This window comes from Punica granatum, chromosome 7 (genome assembly GCF_007655135.1).
Source record: "Punica granatum isolate Tunisia-2019 chromosome 7, ASM765513v2, whole genome shotgun sequence".
Classification (NCBI taxonomy): domain Eukaryota; kingdom Viridiplantae; phylum Streptophyta; class Magnoliopsida; order Myrtales; family Lythraceae; genus Punica; species Punica granatum.
The window spans coordinates 11260471-11278782 of record NC_045133.1 but is presented as its reverse complement, the minus strand read 5'-3'; the positions used below and the strand labels follow the sequence as shown (position 1 = coordinate 11278782).

Below are 18312 nucleotides of genomic sequence, written 5' to 3'. Positions count from 1 at the left end.
CCCTTTTCCGTGTTGGGCGAGAAGGAACTGACACAAAGCGCAATTTTCGGTTGCTCTCATACTTTGTGCCTAGCATGATGTGAGCATACAAGGGCCCATGGAAGCGTAACCCACTCTAATACCATGTAAAGTACCCACTTGGCCTATATAAGTTGATTGAGCCCATCTCCAACTCAAAAACTCGAACTAATAGGTTGTGGTTCTCAATGTCCAATAAACTCATTGAAGTCTTCTTATTTTATTAATATAGAATATAAATCTTAACATAAGAAGAAGAAGAGGACGTCATGGGCTATGGTTGCCAAGGGCGGAAGAGGCCACTGGTTGTGGTTGTCGAGGGTGGTGGTTTGCTGGTTGCTAACAACCTCATCCATGGTGGTGGGCTCGTTGGAGGGGCCCCACCCCGATAAACACCCAACACGAGAAGGTTTCAGTTTCCTTTTCTTTGTTTTTTAATTAATTTTATTTTCTTGCTTAAATTTATGCCATTTTTAAATTTTTGCCAATAAAAAATTGCCACATGGACAAATTATGGCCAGTTGGGACGAAGTTAATAGCATTAAGTCTAGTCAGGCACACCGTGATGGTGGTTACAAAATGGACTAAAACTGTCAGATTTTGAAACTATTTAAGACTCGTTTTTTGTAAAATTAAACTTATAAGACTCAAATTCAAGAAATAAAAACTTTTAAAACTATTACTGTAATTATTTCAAATTTATTCATTTTCCCATTTGAATAATGAAATATAAAATATTAATATTCAATTGTCAATTTTCTTGCTCCATCCTTGACAAGAGGGAAAATTGATAAGGATAAAAATATGTTTTGTTCGTGGTTAAAAATATTAGTAAGTGAAAAATAATTTTTTTTATTAAGTCAAATTTTTTCACTTTAGATCTTTGCCATTAAGGTAGTTTAGACCATCATATTTCATTTTTTTTTCACTTTCTCTCATTTCGTTTTTTAACTAACCTATAATTAACTTATAAATACTTAATTGATTAAATTAAAATAAACGTGTGCTTAGTTTTGATATTTCTCATTTTCCCCGCCCTCCTTTCTTATATGCATTCTATCTTATGTCTAATTATTATTAGGAGCTACGTGTTAGGGGGAACTCTTGCCTTCTTAATCTCTTCATAATTTTCGCTTTATGATATATAACTGTTTTGGCTAGGGCCCACTTGCAATTTGAGGTAAAACAGCAGAAACTTGTCCAGATGCTTGCTTGGAAATGTCCAAGCTATGTTTCTTGTTATTTTTATATTTCTAAAACAAGCACATTTGAATTTGAAACAATTAACTATTTCTAGAAGTCGATCGGAAAAACAAAAAACAAAAAACAAAAGAACTGTGTTTCAAGATATCGTAAACTAAAAGTGTATCAGATTGACAGTGTAGTTAATGTTCTAAAAAATTTTAATTCCGATTCTGTTCTAAGTTTATTTTCCTATATCCATTTATATATATATATTTTTTAGCTGAATAAAAAAGCCGAGAAGAGGAGACCAGCATAGCAACCCCCTAGGTTACCATGACCCCACCAAAGCGCACAGTGGATCAGAACAGCTCTCATAGGGTAGAGAACAAGGGTCTACTAATGCAAGCGCTTTCGTGTTTGAGTCGAGTTTCGACTCCTTGACCTCCCATTTGGAAGACGAAATTCTTTACCAGCTGGGCTACCACCTTGGTGGTATATACATTTATATTTAGAATAATTGTATTGGTTCTCCTAATAAATAAAAGATAAAAGAGGATACCAAACAAGTGATAAAAGATATATATATATATATATATATGGTAAATTACACTGTTGATTCAAAAAATTTTAATAATGTGTCAGGTTGGTCCAAAAAGTTTTTTTTGCTATTTGATGGTACAAAATGTTTCAAAGTTGTAACATGATAGTACAAACGGTTATCTCGCCATTGAAGCCGTCAAGCCGACGCTGATTGTGTAAAATCGATTTTTGTGGGACGTTACATAATGGTGCAAAATGTTTTGAAGTTATAACTTAATAGTACAAAATGTTTTACATAAGTTACATGATGGTGTAAAATTTATAATCTTGTAAATGACAACTTGACGGTGTCAATGGTGATATAACGGGTTGCACTATCATGTCACAACTTTGAAATATTTTATACTATCAAGTAGCAAAAAAAACTTTTTGAACCAACATCATATATTATTAAAACTTTTTAGATCATTAGTATAATTAACCTATATATATATATATTAGATTAAGGAAGGAGTAACTTAAACATATGACATTAGAGAGTTGTTTGAGGATTTAGCCATATTAATTCGTATCATTGATGAGTTAATAGGTCCTTTTTTTTAATGAATATATATATATATTTATAAATATGTTAATGGGTCATTGTAGACTTTTCCCTCAATGGAACCCGTTTTCTTTTATTTTTTTTCCTCTATCTTTTCTTAACTTTTTAAATTTTCGGAATATATTTGTACATAAAACCTTTTGGGACCCATTCGTGTGAGCCAAGTCAGTAATTCCGTTTAAATTAAAGAAAAATGTAACATCCTGTTAAAATTAATACAAATTGGTAGTTGATAAATTTCCATGACATAAAAATAAGTTTGCTAAAATTGAAACAAAAGGTAAAATTGTTTTTTACTTTTTATAATTTACCCTTTAATTTTCAAAATATTTATACATAAAACCGTTCGGATCCACTGTGTGTGAGCCAAGTCAGTAATTCCGTTTAAATTAACCAAAAAATGTGACGTCATGTTAAAATTAATACAAATTGGGAGTTGATAAATTTCCATGATATAAAAAAAAAAGTTTTCTAAATTGAAACAAAATGTAAAATTTGGTTTTTTATTTTTTATAATTTACCCTTATATGTATATATAAATAGAATCCATTCGGACCTGCGAAAGTCGGTAGGAACTCGTCAATAGAAGACCACACCCGTCGTCATCATCATCGATCCATATTTATGTTGGAGCGAGAGCAGGGCAGAGATAGAGAGCGCTCCGAAAATGGCGTCATCACTGTCAGCAGCTTCCCTCCCCTTCTCTTCTCTCCGGCCACCGGCTTGCACCAAAATGAGGGCCACAACAATCCTCCGAGCCACCGCGTCCTTTGCCCCGTTGGACCCCGCCGCTCCTCTCCTCCGCGCGGCCAAGTACACTGTAAGTTTTCCCGGCCCTTTCTTCCCTCAAATAATCAATCCTTCCACTCGGCATTGCTTCTCGCCGCCCCATCCACATGTCTTACATTCGGGGCAAGCCGAAAAGCTCTATGCTCGTTAGTATGCAGGAAGCCCCTGGAGATAAACGAAAGTGATTACATGAATAGGGCCATTTCGGTCAAGTCATAAGCTTAATCAGAGAGTCAGGGTTCAGGGTTTGGTTGTCTGAGACCCAGTTCGATATTACATTGACTGACTACATTGACTGACAGGTAGGTAGAATCCATTTGATATGCGATTATTGTTTGTCGGGTGAACCTATGAGAGTAGGAAATCTTAGTGTTCTGCTGTTATCGGGGTACTGTCATGTGCTTTCGATGCATCGTATACTCGTAATATCAAGTGACACTCGGTTGGCATCAACTGCTTGTGTCATGCTTAGAGCGGATTAACCTTGCAACTGAGTTTGTTGCCAGACTATTGGTATGCATTCCATGCTCTGCTTCTCTTTATATAATTGGTCATGGTCAACTTATGGCTTGACTTTCAAGATGAGATATTACACTATGTTCTCACTTCTCCTGCTAACTTAACGCAATATGAATTACTTCGATTATTGAATATCTGGTCAGTGTTGAATCTTGTATCCTTCCCTTATTCATAAATCATTACCTGTTAGGAGAACAATGTAATGTCCGGAGTTTGGTCATTTGGATCCTGCCTAATAATTAGCTTATATTTCCAACTCGAACTATGTATCGCTTCTTGCAGCCTTGCCTCATAATTTTTCGTGTACCATGACATCTCCCATAAAATCAACATACTCGTCGTAATTCCCCTTCTGTTGGGTCACTCCTCAAACGCTGTAAATCATGGGTATGGTTCCTCATATCATTCCGATGCTAAGCGATTTCATATGTGTGAATTTATTTTAGTAAATATGAGATTGTCTTATGGGTTGTGATTGGCAGTTTAGTTACAACTAATAGGAGGTGATTTGCTAATTTTTTTGTTCACCCTTTTCTTCATTTGCAGGTGGACAAATACGTTAACAGTGGGATGGTAGTTGGGTTAGGATCTGGTCTTGCTTCTGGCATGGCCATAAAGTATCTGGGCCAGCAGCTTCGTGCTGGTGCTCTTGAAGATATTGTTGGGATTGCCACGTGAGTTTTATTAACCTTAGATCTTGAAAGTACGTTTCCTTATTCAGCTATTTTTATTGCATCTCATATTTCCAATTGCATGTGATTTGCTTGTAAATTCATACTCAAAGCTTTGTGAATTTGATAATTCTTTCATGATTGCTCTCAACTTGAAGAAAAAGATTCACAAAGTGTTTCGGTTTTTTTAGATTTCCAAGGTTTCCACTTGTTCTGCTTTAAACCCTAGCACAACCGCTGAACAAAATTTATTAGACGTATAAACTCTCTTTTCAATGCTCCTGATGTGGCTTAATATTGTTTAATTGGTCCTTCCTCAAATTCCAAAGATGACCTGAATGAACTACTTCCATTGCTATTATGGGGGCTCAAGGAAAAAAAAAGGCCAAAAAATAAGCATAGTTCCTCTATTTGTTTCATTTTGTTTTATTTTTCTCTCCCCATAACGAAGGTTACCCGTGCTTCATCCAATTAGTCCTTACAGTCCAAAGCAAACAAGCTTCTAGCTACTTTCCGCTACTTGTTTCTCTATCTATTTAACAAGCACATATAGCTTCCTTATCTTTGCTGCTATTGCTGTTGTCGCATGCACTATTCTCCAATATGTTAATGGGCTTGAGCTGATGCTACAAAATGATTTTTCTACTACTACAGCAATATTATTAATTTTGTTATAAGCTTTTTGCATGTGCAGGTCTGTTGCCAGTGCAAGTGAAGCAGCTAAGGCTGGAATACCACTGGATAACTATCAAGAAAATTCTCAAGTATGAAGTCTTCTAATACTGAAACAGAGGGGTAGTTAATTTACTTCTGTATTATGAAACAGTTAGAGCTCAAAATCTGACGGTGAAACCTTTGAAATTTGATCTGTAACACCCTGATAAGTTGCTAAGTGTGGGAAGTTAGATAAAATTTGGGCTCACTAATAAAATAGCATTTTGAGTGAATCTATCTTGGGAAAAGGTGGAAGGCAAGGCAATCATGCAGCATTGGTAAAAATGATATAACCAATGTTTACTTGTGAAGACATTCTCGGGTCCATTGTGAATATATGACTCTTAAGAGACCCTAGAGTCCTAGACTGATAGAGATAGAAGTCATAAGCATCCTTAGGACATGGGTGGGAACCTAAAAGGTGGCTTTCACTATACATATTTTTTGAGGGTATAACTGTTGATTATAGCTGGGACAATGAAGAATCCGTAGGGCTGACTATTGGTGGGACGACTTTCTGTTCTTTCTGCTTTTTAATGTCTTATGATCATCTGAACCTGCATAATTAATGTATTGGAACTGAAAGCCTGGATATGGTTCTAACTAAAGATAATTTGCTTGAAGTATCTTATCCTAGCCATGGATTAGCGGTATGAAGCTTAGCCTAAACTACATGGCAGAGGCACCCAGAAAAGGATAAAATATATAAGGCTGCAATCATAGTAGGAGTAAAGTTTTTTTTTTTGAATGATAAGTTTCTAGGAGTAAGGTTTAAGGGGGAAAAGTGAAATTTTAGTATTCATGCGCTAGCTTTTGTTGTCAGTTTACTGGCTAGTTCTGTTTCCGAATTTGTGTCTAATGTTCAATTGTTTGAATTGAATGTCTAATATTCAGATATCCACTTACTGTCGCATTAATTCAATTGCTATAGATCGACTTTGCATTTGATGATGCTGATATTATAGAAGAAGAAACACTTATTGCAGTCATTGGGCATAGTAGATTGCAAGGTGAAGAGTCCATTATTCAAGAGAAGGTCAGTGGAGATTTATTTTTGGGCAGCGGAAGACATCCCTAGTTTTAGTTCACCGTTTTATTATAGCACTATAAATATTAGGTCAGTACTTCGACATTAGCTTCTTTGTTGATATCTGCAGAGTATACTAACTGCAGCCAAGAAGCTTGTATTCATGATTATGGAAAGCAAGTACAGAAGCACTCTAGAGGGTTCTGTTCCAGTTTTAGTTCAATCTGTAAGCAGCTGTGAACAATAACATGGTCTAAAATACATCCGCTATTAGCTACTCATCTAAGGAAAAGCTCAGTGGGTCAAAACTTATGTTTCCAGATCAATTGGATGGAGACAGCTGAAGAGATTGATGACCTGTTCTTGGGTGATGCAGAGGTATGGCTTTGATATGATCCCAAACTGTCCATTTTTATATGAATGATAAACCATAATTTTAAACCTGGACAATGTCATAAGGCCAGGCCAGGCTATGCATGTATTTTCTAGAAATCTTCAGCATTTCAATCTTCAATGAACACAATGATATTTTTCAAGTCCCAAGGACAACAATTGCTTAAAAAAAAAACTCATCACAACAAATTGCATAATCATGATTCTACTTGAGAGGTAGTTGGTTGTTCTCATAACATGTTATGCTGGCCTCTGTTGATCCTCTGGCATTTACTAAGGAAAGGTTGCCATTTTCGGTTCAATAGCTTGTAACACTCCTTTTTATAGAAAATAATCCTTTTCATTCATCAAGACAGAAGTACAACTGGAGAGAAATTCACTGTACCTGGTATATTTGGATTGAAGTATGTTAGATCAGTTTAATTCGAGGTTGTATCGAAAGCGTGATGATTAAGACCAATCATGTCAAATACAGTAAGTATAGGTCTAGAATAAGTCCCTAAAAATGGAAACAAGAGGTAAATTTTGTGAATTGTGATTGTTGAGACTAATCATGTTGAATACAGTAAAAGTATAGGGTGTAGAAAAGTCCCTAAAAATGGGAACGAGCGGTGGTAAATTTTTCCAGAGAAAAGCTAATTTTAACTGATGAGAAATTACAAGTTTGCTGTAGGTGCCACTGTGACTTTTTGCTGGGCTTTGGCCGATGGATATTTATAGGTACTTAATGTGCCCTGTGTGGGCAATTGTCATTGCCAGTGCATAGATAACTAATATTACCTTCTCCTCACAAAAGGTCTGGAGGAGGCCATCAATAGGCCACGCTGATCCCCTTGGAGGCGATTACCCATTGATCACCAAAGAAGGGCACAATGTTCTCGATGTCATATTCACATCTCCAATTACAAGTCTCGGTAATATGTGCAGGCTTACTGTCGTTTCTCATTCCTCATTCTTAATCGATCACTAAAGATTATAAGTTATGTTCTTGTTTCTTTTTCACCTTAATTGCAGCTGAAGTGGCTGAGAGCTTAGATAAAATCAATGGGGTTGTAGACCATGGAGTTATTTCAAAGTTCCCGTGAGTTTCCTTGTTCTCTTGCAGCTCCTCTCAGCTTGATTGTTTACTTCATCAGAATAACATTTTTCGAGGTCTGATGCATATCATGTGAACTTCTTATGCATTCCATTGTTCGCTTAATTGGGCAAAAGACCATTGAGTTTAGGTTCAGTTACCTCAAACAGGGGGTAATGAACATCTACCTGGGTAAAATTGAGCTCCTCTAGCATATTGTTGTTTGAAAGCATGCAAACCACTCAGTGCACTGGGTGGGACACAGGGTAGATTTTTCCTAGTTTTATTAGGTTGACATTTGATATATTTAATCATGCTCTTCTCAGACACAAAAATTATGGAAATCCAAAGTGAACAAAAATGGAAGGTTTACATTGGTGTGTCTTCAGAGAGTCTTCGGTCCAATCCTATGGAAGTGCTTTCTAGATCTATCAAGCAGGTTGATGTGAATCTTTGCATAGAGAAGTATTCACCTTGCAGGAAAGAGGGCAAAGAGAGAAGACATACGAATCAAGTCTAAACTTGTGTGGACTCGATAGCCCGTAGTCCAAACTGTAGTATGTACTTATGTAGAGCTTTAATATTAATAGCTTAACAAAGAGGGGCCTATTAGACGCACTCTAGAATTCAAAGACTAGAGGCTTATCTACTCAAAGAAGCCACAGAAATTCGTAGGGTTCTGCGATTTACGATAATTTAACCTTTTATCTGAATCTAGATGCTCTATCCGGTTTATTTGTTCAATTTCGGTGTGATCATTGTGGACAATAGATGTACCGTGGTGGTTGCCTCAGAGACTGGACTTGAAGTTATTGACAATGTGGCAGCTAACGCAGTTGGGAATCCTGCAACATGAATATCTTCGAGTTTTGATTCTTTATTGGCTCACAATGTCACGATTCAAGGGAAGTGTGAAGACTACCTGATATGAATGAGTAAAACAAAAGAAGAGAGCAGTAAAACAACCCAAATTTTTGTACTTCGAGGAAATTTCCAGGTATATACGTACTTCTGTATAGCATTTGCAATAGAGCTATAAATATTTTCCTTATAAATTTTGAGAAAATGCTGCTCTGATGCCCTGTAACATTATTTTCGTGCATCTTCTGTAAATCGACATCTTTTATCGCTGTAATGATCTTAAATTGAAGCGACTAAATAGTAAATATGGCCATTATTGGCACTTTCAATTCATGTTATGTTATGTTCCCTAATTCATCGTTCCTCGCATGTTAGTTGTCGCAGTTGTCTGTTGTAGTCTCATGTTTCTCCTTATCTTAAGTATGGTTTAACATTGTCGAATGCTGCTGATCCATATCTTCGGCACAAACAGCACATCTGTAATTTCAAGAATATACAGCGATATCTTTCTTTTTTTGAGTTCGTAGGAAACTGTTTGAAACACGAAAACGTTTAATTGCGCAGAAATTAGAGTACTGATAATAATCTCTCTCCTTGCTAATTTGCGATCAATTGACTAGGTGGAATGCAGACCAATTTAGATTAGTGATAAGATCGCGACGGGATGAATAAAGATCCATTCTGAAATTAACATTGAGAAAGTCCCATTGCCTATTTCACATTTGAAAAGATAGATTTAGATGGGCAACGAGGTTTCTCCATTCTCATTTCCCTTTGTGTTTTTCTTTGTCGCAGCCATATTTGGTACAGTGGGTGAGTGCGGTTTTTTCAGATCGGGGACCGGAACTGAATATGATGAAAAATCCAACCCAAGGTGAGTACGGTTTTAAGGGCCTGTTTGGTTTCATGATGTGATTTTAGAATCATGATTTTGATTTTAACTCTACCCACTACACAACAAAAACACATGTTTTCCAAGTCAAATTTATAATATCATCTCATTTGTCTTTTTCCACAATCAAAATCAAAATCAAAATCAAACTTAATTTAACTTTGAAACCAAACGCCCCCTAAATGTTTGAGTAAGCTATCAACTTAGTCCTCGAATGTTTGCATCGCCATCACTTTAGTACCTGGAAAATTTTTGCCATCAAAATGACATAACATTCTCAATTTCATTATACAAAATGGTCCCGCCTTCAAATCCATTGACAGAACCATAACGGAAATCCTATGTGAACGTTGACGTGGCTCACAGAACACTGATAACCAATAAGCTCGAGACACGTATATAAGAAATTATTTAAAAAAGATTAAAAAACTAAGATGACAATTAAAAGAAACATGGAGGGAGAGTAGATCTCCCTTGTCGGCCTCTGGCTGCGTCCCCTCATAGGCGCGGTTGTCGGAGCCTTCACGAGTATTTAGCAACCCCGCGAATTGGGGGTGGAGGCCGGATGGGAGCCCCATGATCTTCTCCTCCAAGCTGCCTCTCTTGCACAATAAATTGGGGGATCCATGGAATTTGTGCAAACCGGGCATTCGAACAATTTGTGCCCCTTGATCTTCTTATTCTTGGGTCTTATAGGGTATTATAGGCTATTTGTTAGAGGGTTTAGTAATATCAGCAAACCTGTTAGTGATCTCCTTAATAAAGATTCTTTTCAGTGGGGAGTAGAGGCTCAAGCAGCTTTTGAGACACTTTAAGAAGGCCATGGTTTCCACCCCAGTATTGACACTTCTTGATTTTTCTAAGAAATTCATGGTGAAAACTAATGCATCAAGGGCAGGGATTGGGACTGTCTTAACTCAAATTGGGCACCCATTGCGTATATCAGTAAGATCCTGGCACCAGAACATCAAGCTCTATTAGTTTACGAAAGGGGACTTTCAGCCATCATTTACGCTATTAAGAAATGGCATCACTACCTCAGCGGTGAACATTTTTTTATCAAGACAGACCATAAGAGCTTGAAGTACTTATTGGAGCAAAGACTCAATACTCCTTTTCAGCACACATGGCTTGCAAAGTTGTTAGGCTATGATTATGATATTTGCTACAAGAAGGGCTAGGAAAACAAAATGGCTAATGCACTTTCAAGGATACCTTGTTATAAGTCAACTTTGATAGCCTTATCAGCAGTTTCGTGGGATGTATACAACAAGATACAATAAAGTTGGGAGACTGACCTTCATCTACAAAAGATCATTGTTGAATTGCAGGAAGATCCAATATCTCATCCTAAGTTTTCATGGGAAAGAGGGGGCAACTAAGAAGGAAATGAAGACTTGTGTTGGGCAACAACCAAGAATTGCAAAAGGAAATTCTAACAATGCATCACTCGGGCTCTATGGGAGGACATTTAGGGACTTAAGCTATTGCAAAGAGGATCTCTAGCTAGCTGTATTGGAAGGGGTTGTGGAGACAAGTTCGAGAGTTTGTCAGAGAATATTTAGTTTGTCAACAAAATAAAGCCGAGCATAGGGCTTATCCTAGTTTTTTACAGCCACTACCCATGCCAAGATCCATTTTCACAGATATTACGATGGACTTTATTGAAGGACTGCCTAAGTCTCAAGGGAAAAATGTCATATTTGTGGTGATCGACAGATGTTCTAAGTATGCACATTTCATGGCCTTATCTCATCCCTACACACTGCATCAATCGCTCAAGCATTTGTGGATGGCGTGTTCAAACTTCGTGGCTTGCCAGAAACAATTATACGCGATCGAGACCCAGTTTTCTTGAGCGCTTTTTGGCAAGACATGTTCAAGCTTTAGGGTGTAGGGCCGATAACTTCTTCTGCCTACCATCCACAAACGGATGGACAGTTAGAGATGTTTAGAGACTTATCTACGTTGTATGATGATCGACAAGCCTTGCACCTGGGCTAAGTGGCTACCCATGGCTGAGTGGTGGTACAACACCATATACCACACGACCATCAAATTGATACCTTTTGAGGCCTTATATAGGTTTCCTCCTCTTTTGCATATGCCTTACTTCCCTCGAGATTCTAGTGTTGCATCGGTGGATTCATACTTGAAGGACATGGAGTTAATGATTCATCTCCTTAAGCATCATCTGCATATGGCACAAAACATTATGAAATTCCAGGCTGATGAGAAGAGATCGGAGACAAGTTTCTCTATAGGGGATTGGTTGTACCTGAAACTGCAACGTTATAAGCAGGAGTCAATGGGTAATCGAAGCTGTCAGAAGTTCTCCCCTCGATATTATGGTCCATTCAAGATATTGGACAAGATAGGGGAAGTGGCATATAAGCTGGAGTTGCCTTCCTCAGCTGAAATTCATCACACTTTTCATGTGTCACAGTTGAAGAAGGCAGTAGCGTCTGCAACTACTATGTAGGTGCTTCCATTGCCTCAAGAACTTATTACTATTGAGAGCAAGCAACCATTAGCAATTTTGGAAAGGATGAGAGGAGGATGATGAAGCAAGGAAATAAGGCAGCAATTCAACTCCTCATTCATTAGTCTCAGTCATCACTAGTTGAAGCCACTTGGGAATTTGCAAATGATATCAGGATGCGATTCTCTCACTTCAACCTTAAGGACAAGGTATCTTAAGGGGGAGGTAATGTAATGAACTGGAAGTTTGAGAAAAGGGAAAAGCTATAATAAAGCTAATTTGAATGGTGCGGATGTAATAATCGATAGTCGAGGGATCTTTCTGCTAGTATAGCTGATCCACTCTTGGGATCAGTGCATTCGATTAGAAAGACAGAGAGGGAGAGAGTGAGCTATTTAACCAGAGACAATCATCACTTTCAATATCCATTCTGTGAAGGTGATCATTGTTGTTGAGTTGAAATCATCCATCATCATCTTTGAAGGCATTCTCTCTCCTTCCTTCGAATCTCTGTGTTCTTCTTTTTCTTCTCTCTAACATTTCACTTCCCTCTGCTTTGTGAATTGTTCGCTGGACCATTGCAGTCGTGCTTGGGAGAACCCACTGCGGAGACATTTACCAATTCATGAATGAATATTTAAAAAAAATTTGAAAAATAAAATCTCGGGATAGCTGTAGAATTTTCCCATATTTGTTAATCTTCTTCATGTGTCCACCTATGCCCGGGACTGCACGTCTGCTACGTTAAAGATAAGGTAAAAACAAACGGCAGTGCAAAAAGAAGTCAGAAAAAGGGTGTTGGACTTTTGGGTAGTTTACAGGTTTGCTCCAAAAGCTCTGTTTCAGTGAAACATCTGCGTTTGATTTTCAAGAACAGAGGAGGTGGGAAAATAAATGAAATAAAAAAGTAAATGGAAAATAACACCTTATAGTAAGATATTTTGAATTTTTTGATCAGATAATATATATCGATATTTTTATCAGATTGTAAAATATTTTGAAATTTTTGCACAAACAAGCGCACTGTTTATTTTCCATCAAGCTAAATGGAAAGCTAACGTAATTTATTATTTTAAGGTCCCATTCACATGCCACAGTTGTGGGCACAACCTAATTTTATAATAAAAAGTATAAAAGACAAAAACAGAAAATGAAGAAAATTTAAAATTGGAGGGGGCCCGGTGGTGAGGTCGTCGACAGCATCCACTGTGTTGGGATATCAGTTGCGGCCACAGCCGCCAACCCTCAGATATATATTTTTTTTTGGGTAGGGAGCCGTAATCGAAGCTTTCAAACCCCTAAGCGGGATTGACCACGAGCTCGATTGTCACCAGCCGCCCCCATTTTCTGGTGGGGCCATCATCGAGGCCCCACCTCCGACCCCCTTTTACCTTTTCCTTACCTTTTTTTATTAAAAAAAATCTGATTGTGGAGGTCTCAATGGTGACTCCGCTCTAGTGGGCTCGCGGGTGATCCCTGAGGTCGCCAGAGACCTCGATCGAAACCTGGTGGCTATCAGGGAGAGCCCTACAGCTGGCCATCCTCCTTGAGGGTTTCAATTTTTTCCTTATATATCTATAATATTTTGATTATGTCCCCCAGTGCACGGTCTCCAAAAAATTAGGGTAAGTCAGTTTTTGTCTAGAATTTGATGGAAAATAGGTGTGTTGTGCTGTATAAAAAAAAAAAAAAACAAAATATCGTGATATATGATGAAAGATGTTATAATTTATGAGATTTAATGAAAATATTAAAACATTTACGTATATGATGTTATTTTTTTTAAAAATGAATAAGTAAATAAACAAGTGAATAAATAAATAAATAAACAAATAAAATATAAAATGATAAAGTGCGGTGTAGAAGGAGCGGTTGGTCCCTGGTAGGACCTGGGGTCAGCGGCTCTCGGTCATTCCTTCAAAGTGGCCCCTAATAAAGCAGTCGCTCTTTACAATTGCGGGCCGATTTGATCCTTCAACGCTTGTGAATAATATATCGCCTCTAGAGGAGGTGAGAACTATGGAAATTTTCTAAAATCAAAATGGCATATGTAGGAACCAAAGTTTGGGATTTGAAATTATACCTAAGTGACATTGCCTACCGAAAAAATTATACCTAAGCGATATCGTTTTTCTTCATTCTTAGACCTTATGTGATTCAAATGCCCGAAGTTGCTGTTACACGTTCCTCGGAGAAGGCAAGAAATATTTCCTGTTAAATGAGTAAAATTTGTAATTTTTTTTTTGCTGGATGAGTAAAATATGTAATTAAGTACAAAAAGAAATGCAGTATATTTATTATTAAGGAAAAATCCACTTTTGGTCATCGACATATATAAGCTTTTTGAGGTTCATCTTAAACCTTTTAATTCGTTCAATATATCGTCACTAACGTACAACGATTTGTTTGGTTTAATTCTACCGTCCAATTTTCCATTAAATAAGTACCTTTCCGACCAAATATTTTTCAAAAAATTATTTTTTTTTATCAAAAATGATATTCAGAAAATAAAGATAATACAAAAATAAAAGAGAGGAGATCGGATAAGGGAAGTTGCACAAGGAGCCTTGCCGATAGCCACCCCTTCCTCTCCGACTTCGCTTGTGGCCTCTGTTGGTGCCGGCGACCTCGGAGGGGGACGAATGGCCGTCGGCTCCCACAGAGGTCATTGGCGACCTCAAAGGGGCAAGAGTGGTTGCCGATGAGGCACCTTCTCCCTAGACTCGAGGGCCTCTAATTTGTTGAATTTGAGTCCCTTGAATCCGGTGGAGGGGTTGTCACCGACAAGGCACCAGGGCACCACCTCTCTTTCTCCGATCTCCCCTCCCTTCCTTTTTTTTTTAAATTCATTAATATTTATTTTTTCTAAGAAGAATTTTTTAAAAATTAATTTGTAAATATATTTTTTGGACGGAAAAGTACTAATTTGACGGAAATTGGACGGTAGGATTAAACTGAACAAATCGGGAAACATTAAGAATGACAGTGGACGAAGAAAAAGGTTTAGAACAAAAAAGAAAAAGTGATTAGAGGTTGAGGATAAAAAATGGTCTTTTGACGAAATCTTTACATCCCAATATTATCGGAAAAAAATAAAGAAGAGTAAAAGTTACATGTTTTATATCATTTACAAGATCTCGAAAATAGACAAGACGGAGTACTTCTTCCTATTGCATCAATGTGACTTTGCTTTGTTCCTTTTTCAAATAATAATTTTACTCAATTCAATTCAAGTTAACTCTATTCTTTCCTAAATCCAACAATATAATCCTTACTATTTTGTTTTTTTTACCATTTAATAATAAATTTTCACTCATTTTTTACCAATTATTTTTTATAATCAATTTTTAATAATAAATTTGCCACGTACTTTTTATAGAGTGCTTGTAGCATGGAACACTAAATAATGTTCTATGGTGAGATACTAATCCTATCCGTTAGATATCCCAACATAAAATCTTAGTCATTCATATCGACTATCTAGCTTATTGCAAATTCGATTTGATCTTATTTATTCAACTAGTTTGGTTTTTTATTGGTTCATTCTATCGTTTTTTAACACATGGCCCAATCATCCTGTTCATTCTATTGTCCTGCACTCATTCAACACATGGCCTAATCATACCGTCACACGTGTCCACACGCAAGGCCAAATGTAATTGGGTAATGGGCAAAACCCGACCCTAATTAATCAGATTAATACCGAACCGACAGTCTGGTTTATTGCAAATTCGATTTGATCTTATTTATTCAACCAGTTTGTTTGGTTTTTCATTGGTTCATACTATCGTTTTTAACAACTTTATTTGGTTTTTCACTGGTTCATTCTATCGTTTGCAATTCCAATCATCACGTTCGATCATCATCTAGCAATTGATACGGGAGGTTTTGGCCTTTCGATCATCAATTTTTTTGCACAAACAACCGATTTTCGCATTTCTTTGTACCTAGTGGAAAATTTTGTTCATTGAAATTGAAATTTCAACTCCCTTATCAATTTCATGATGCTTTCAATATGAAAAGAGTCCCCTACTGAACTTCTCGCTGTTGCGACGGGAAACTAGTTTCAATTACGATGGCCAATTCCTATCGACATGTTTTGTTTCACTTCGTCAAACCTCGCCATGGCACAAGACTTCCCATAGTATTCTTGGAGAGTTTATCAGAGGTCGGCCATGTTGATCGTTCTCATTTTTTTCCCAGCTTCCAATTAGTTTTTCATTTTGGTAACGATAATTTCCTTATGTTATTCCCTGATATTGAGGGATATTTTGCAATTTTTTTTGCGGTAAGTTGATATTTTCCATGGATATTTCGTTCGTTAATTGAGTTAATTTTTCTTTCTAAAACTGTTTTGTATTATTGGTTCAAGCTAATTGTATTGTCTATTAGAGCTCATTTATGCTATAAATAGTCTTGGGAATATAAATTTCTTTAGGAGGGAAAATAAAAGCATTAGTGAAGAGGACATTGATAAAAAAACTAATAGGTTCATATATTTATATATTGGCCTAAGCCAATTCTATAATTCGCTTAAGCAAATCTAATTAAAGGGATAACAGCAAGTAATTGTTAAAGAATTCGAGCAATAATGATTTTGGTCGATTGAATGACTTTCCAAAGCCAACTTTCATATATTTTTTTTTCAGTAGAATAGGGGCCATCGGCCAATAAGAAAGCATAAATTACATGAAACATAAACGGGGTAAGGAGGCCCCAGACAGATCGCCCAGAAGGAGCGGTAGAACGCCACTTGGTGGGTGGGCATAGAAATGAGATCTCGGTGAGAGACGAGTCGCCGACCAACCCATCCAATCGGCACATGCATTGCCCTCCCTATATGTATGACAGATTTGCACCTGCCAATCCCGTACAAGTAACTCCCGAATGTCGTTCACTAAGAGCTCGGTAGAAGCCGCAGTCGGGGAAGGGCGAGTGATCATCAGCTTCACGACCTTCGAATCCACCTTCAATATAATCCGCCGAAGTCCTAGATCCCAAGCGTATTGAAGGCTTATGAGAGCCAACATTCATATTATATTCTTATTTATAGTCTCGGTTATTGATGAATGCAGCAATGATGACGACCATTTGATAGAAACAAATATTTGGAATATAACTAACCTTTATTTTGTTTATTTATATTAGCACAAGCTAATTGTAATCTCTGCTAGAGCTCATTTATGCTATAAATGGTCTTAGGGATATAAATTTCTTTCGAAGAAAAAACAAAAGCAGTGAAGAGGGCCTTAATGAAAAACTAATAAGTTCATATATTTATATATGGATAAATTGCATTGATGGTCCAAAATGTTTCATGAATGTTTCAAGTTGGTTCAAAATGTTTTTTTGGTAACTTGTTGGTACAAAAAATTTCAAAACCATTTCAATGTAGTACATTTCGTCAATTGCCCCTGACGCGGTTAACATTTTGCTGACGTGGCGAGTCCTATGTGTCACTTTTGTTACGTGGAACTAATCATAGTGCGCCACGTCATTTAAGAGAAAATAAAATTTGAAAAAGTCCAATAAAAATATAGAAAAAATAAAAAATACAAAAAATAGTAAAAATTTTGAAAACAATTATTTAAAAATTTTTAAAATAATTTTAAAAATTTTTAAAATAATTTTAAAGTTTTTAAAAATAATTAAAAAATTTTTAAAAATAATTTTTAATTTAATATTAAAATAATTTTTAATTTAAAATTAAAAATAATAAAAAATATTTAAAATTTAAATTTAAAATTAAAATTAAAAGTTTAAATTTATTTTTAGAATTATTTTTAAACTTTTTTATTTTTTTTATTTTTAAAAGTTTTTAAAGTTTTTAAAATTATTTTTCTAAATTTTTACTTTTTTTTAATATTTTTTGTATTTTTATTGGATTTTTTCAAATTTTATTTCATCTGAAATGACGTGGCGCACTATGATGGGTTCCACGTAACAAAAGTGACACATAGGACGAGCCACGTCAGTAAAATGTTAAAGGTGTCGGGGACAATTGACGGAATGTACTACATTGAAACGGTTTTGAAACTTTTTGTACCTACAAGTTACCAAAAAACCATTTTAGACCAACTTGAAACATTTATGAAATTTTTTGGACCATCGGTGCAATTAACCCTTTATATATTGGTCTAGACCAATTTTATAATCTGCTTTAGCAAATCTAACTAAAGGAATAAAAACGAGTACTTGTTAAAGACTTGGAGCAATACTGATTTTAGTCGATTGAATGACTTGCCAAGGACGGCCTTCATATTCTATTCTTATTTATAATCCCAATTGTTGAAGAATGTAGCAATGATGATGACCATATGATAGAAAAAAATATTTAGAATAAGACTAACTTTTATTTTGTTTCTTTATATTGGCTCAAGCTAATTGTCATATCTGCCATAACTCATTTATACTATAAGTAGTCTTAGGAATATAAGTTTTTTTTTAGGAGGGAAAACAAAAGTATCAGTGAGGAGGACCTTAATGAAAAACTAATAAGTTTGTATATTTATATATTGGCCCTTGCCAATTCTGTAATCCGC

At 36.2% G+C, this 18312-nt stretch overlaps 1 protein-coding gene across 7 annotated transcripts; it reads left to right on the top strand.

Annotated features, from left to right (window-relative positions):
• Nucleotides 1-2924: 2924 nt before the first annotated feature.
• Nucleotides 2925-12266, top strand: LOC116214078 (probable ribose-5-phosphate isomerase 4, chloroplastic). Of its 7 annotated transcripts, none has more exons than XR_004158228.1 (11): nucleotides 2925-3167; nucleotides 4202-4329; nucleotides 5021-5090; nucleotides 5972-6076; nucleotides 6198-6293; nucleotides 6389-6445; nucleotides 7257-7374; nucleotides 7475-7541; nucleotides 8307-8532; nucleotides 9192-9270; nucleotides 10620-12266. XR_004158228.1 is itself a non-coding variant. In XM_031549339.1 (9 exons), the coding sequence occupies exons 1-9, from the start codon at nucleotides 3015-3017 to the stop codon at nucleotides 8389-8391; spliced, it is 879 nt and encodes a 292-aa protein (XP_031405199.1). In that variant the 5' UTR covers nucleotides 2925-3014; the 3' UTR covers nucleotides 8392-8729. The 7 variants fall into 7 exon arrangements, 4 of the variants coding, with proteins under 4 accessions (XP_031405199.1, XP_031405200.1, XP_031405201.1 ...); XR_004158229.1 differs by having other exon boundaries at nucleotides 10602-12266; XR_004158227.1 differs by having other exon boundaries at nucleotides 9192-12266.
• Nucleotides 12267-18312: the final 6046 nt, after the last annotated feature.

Bases quoted from the DNA above. Each gene is read 5' to 3' on its own strand.
- LOC116214078 (XM_031549339.1), top strand. From the start codon at position 3,015: ATGGCGTCATCACTGTCAGCAGCTTCCCTCCCCTTCTCTTCTCTCCGG. The intron at 4,330-5,020 runs GTGAGTTTTATT...TTGCATGTGCAG, and splicing joins GATATTGTTGGGATTGCCAC to GTCTGTTGCCAGTGCAAGTG. The intron at 6,446-7,256 runs GTATGGCTTTGA...TCCTCACAAAAG, and splicing joins TGTTCTTGGGTGATGCAGAG to GTCTGGAGGAGGCCATCAAT.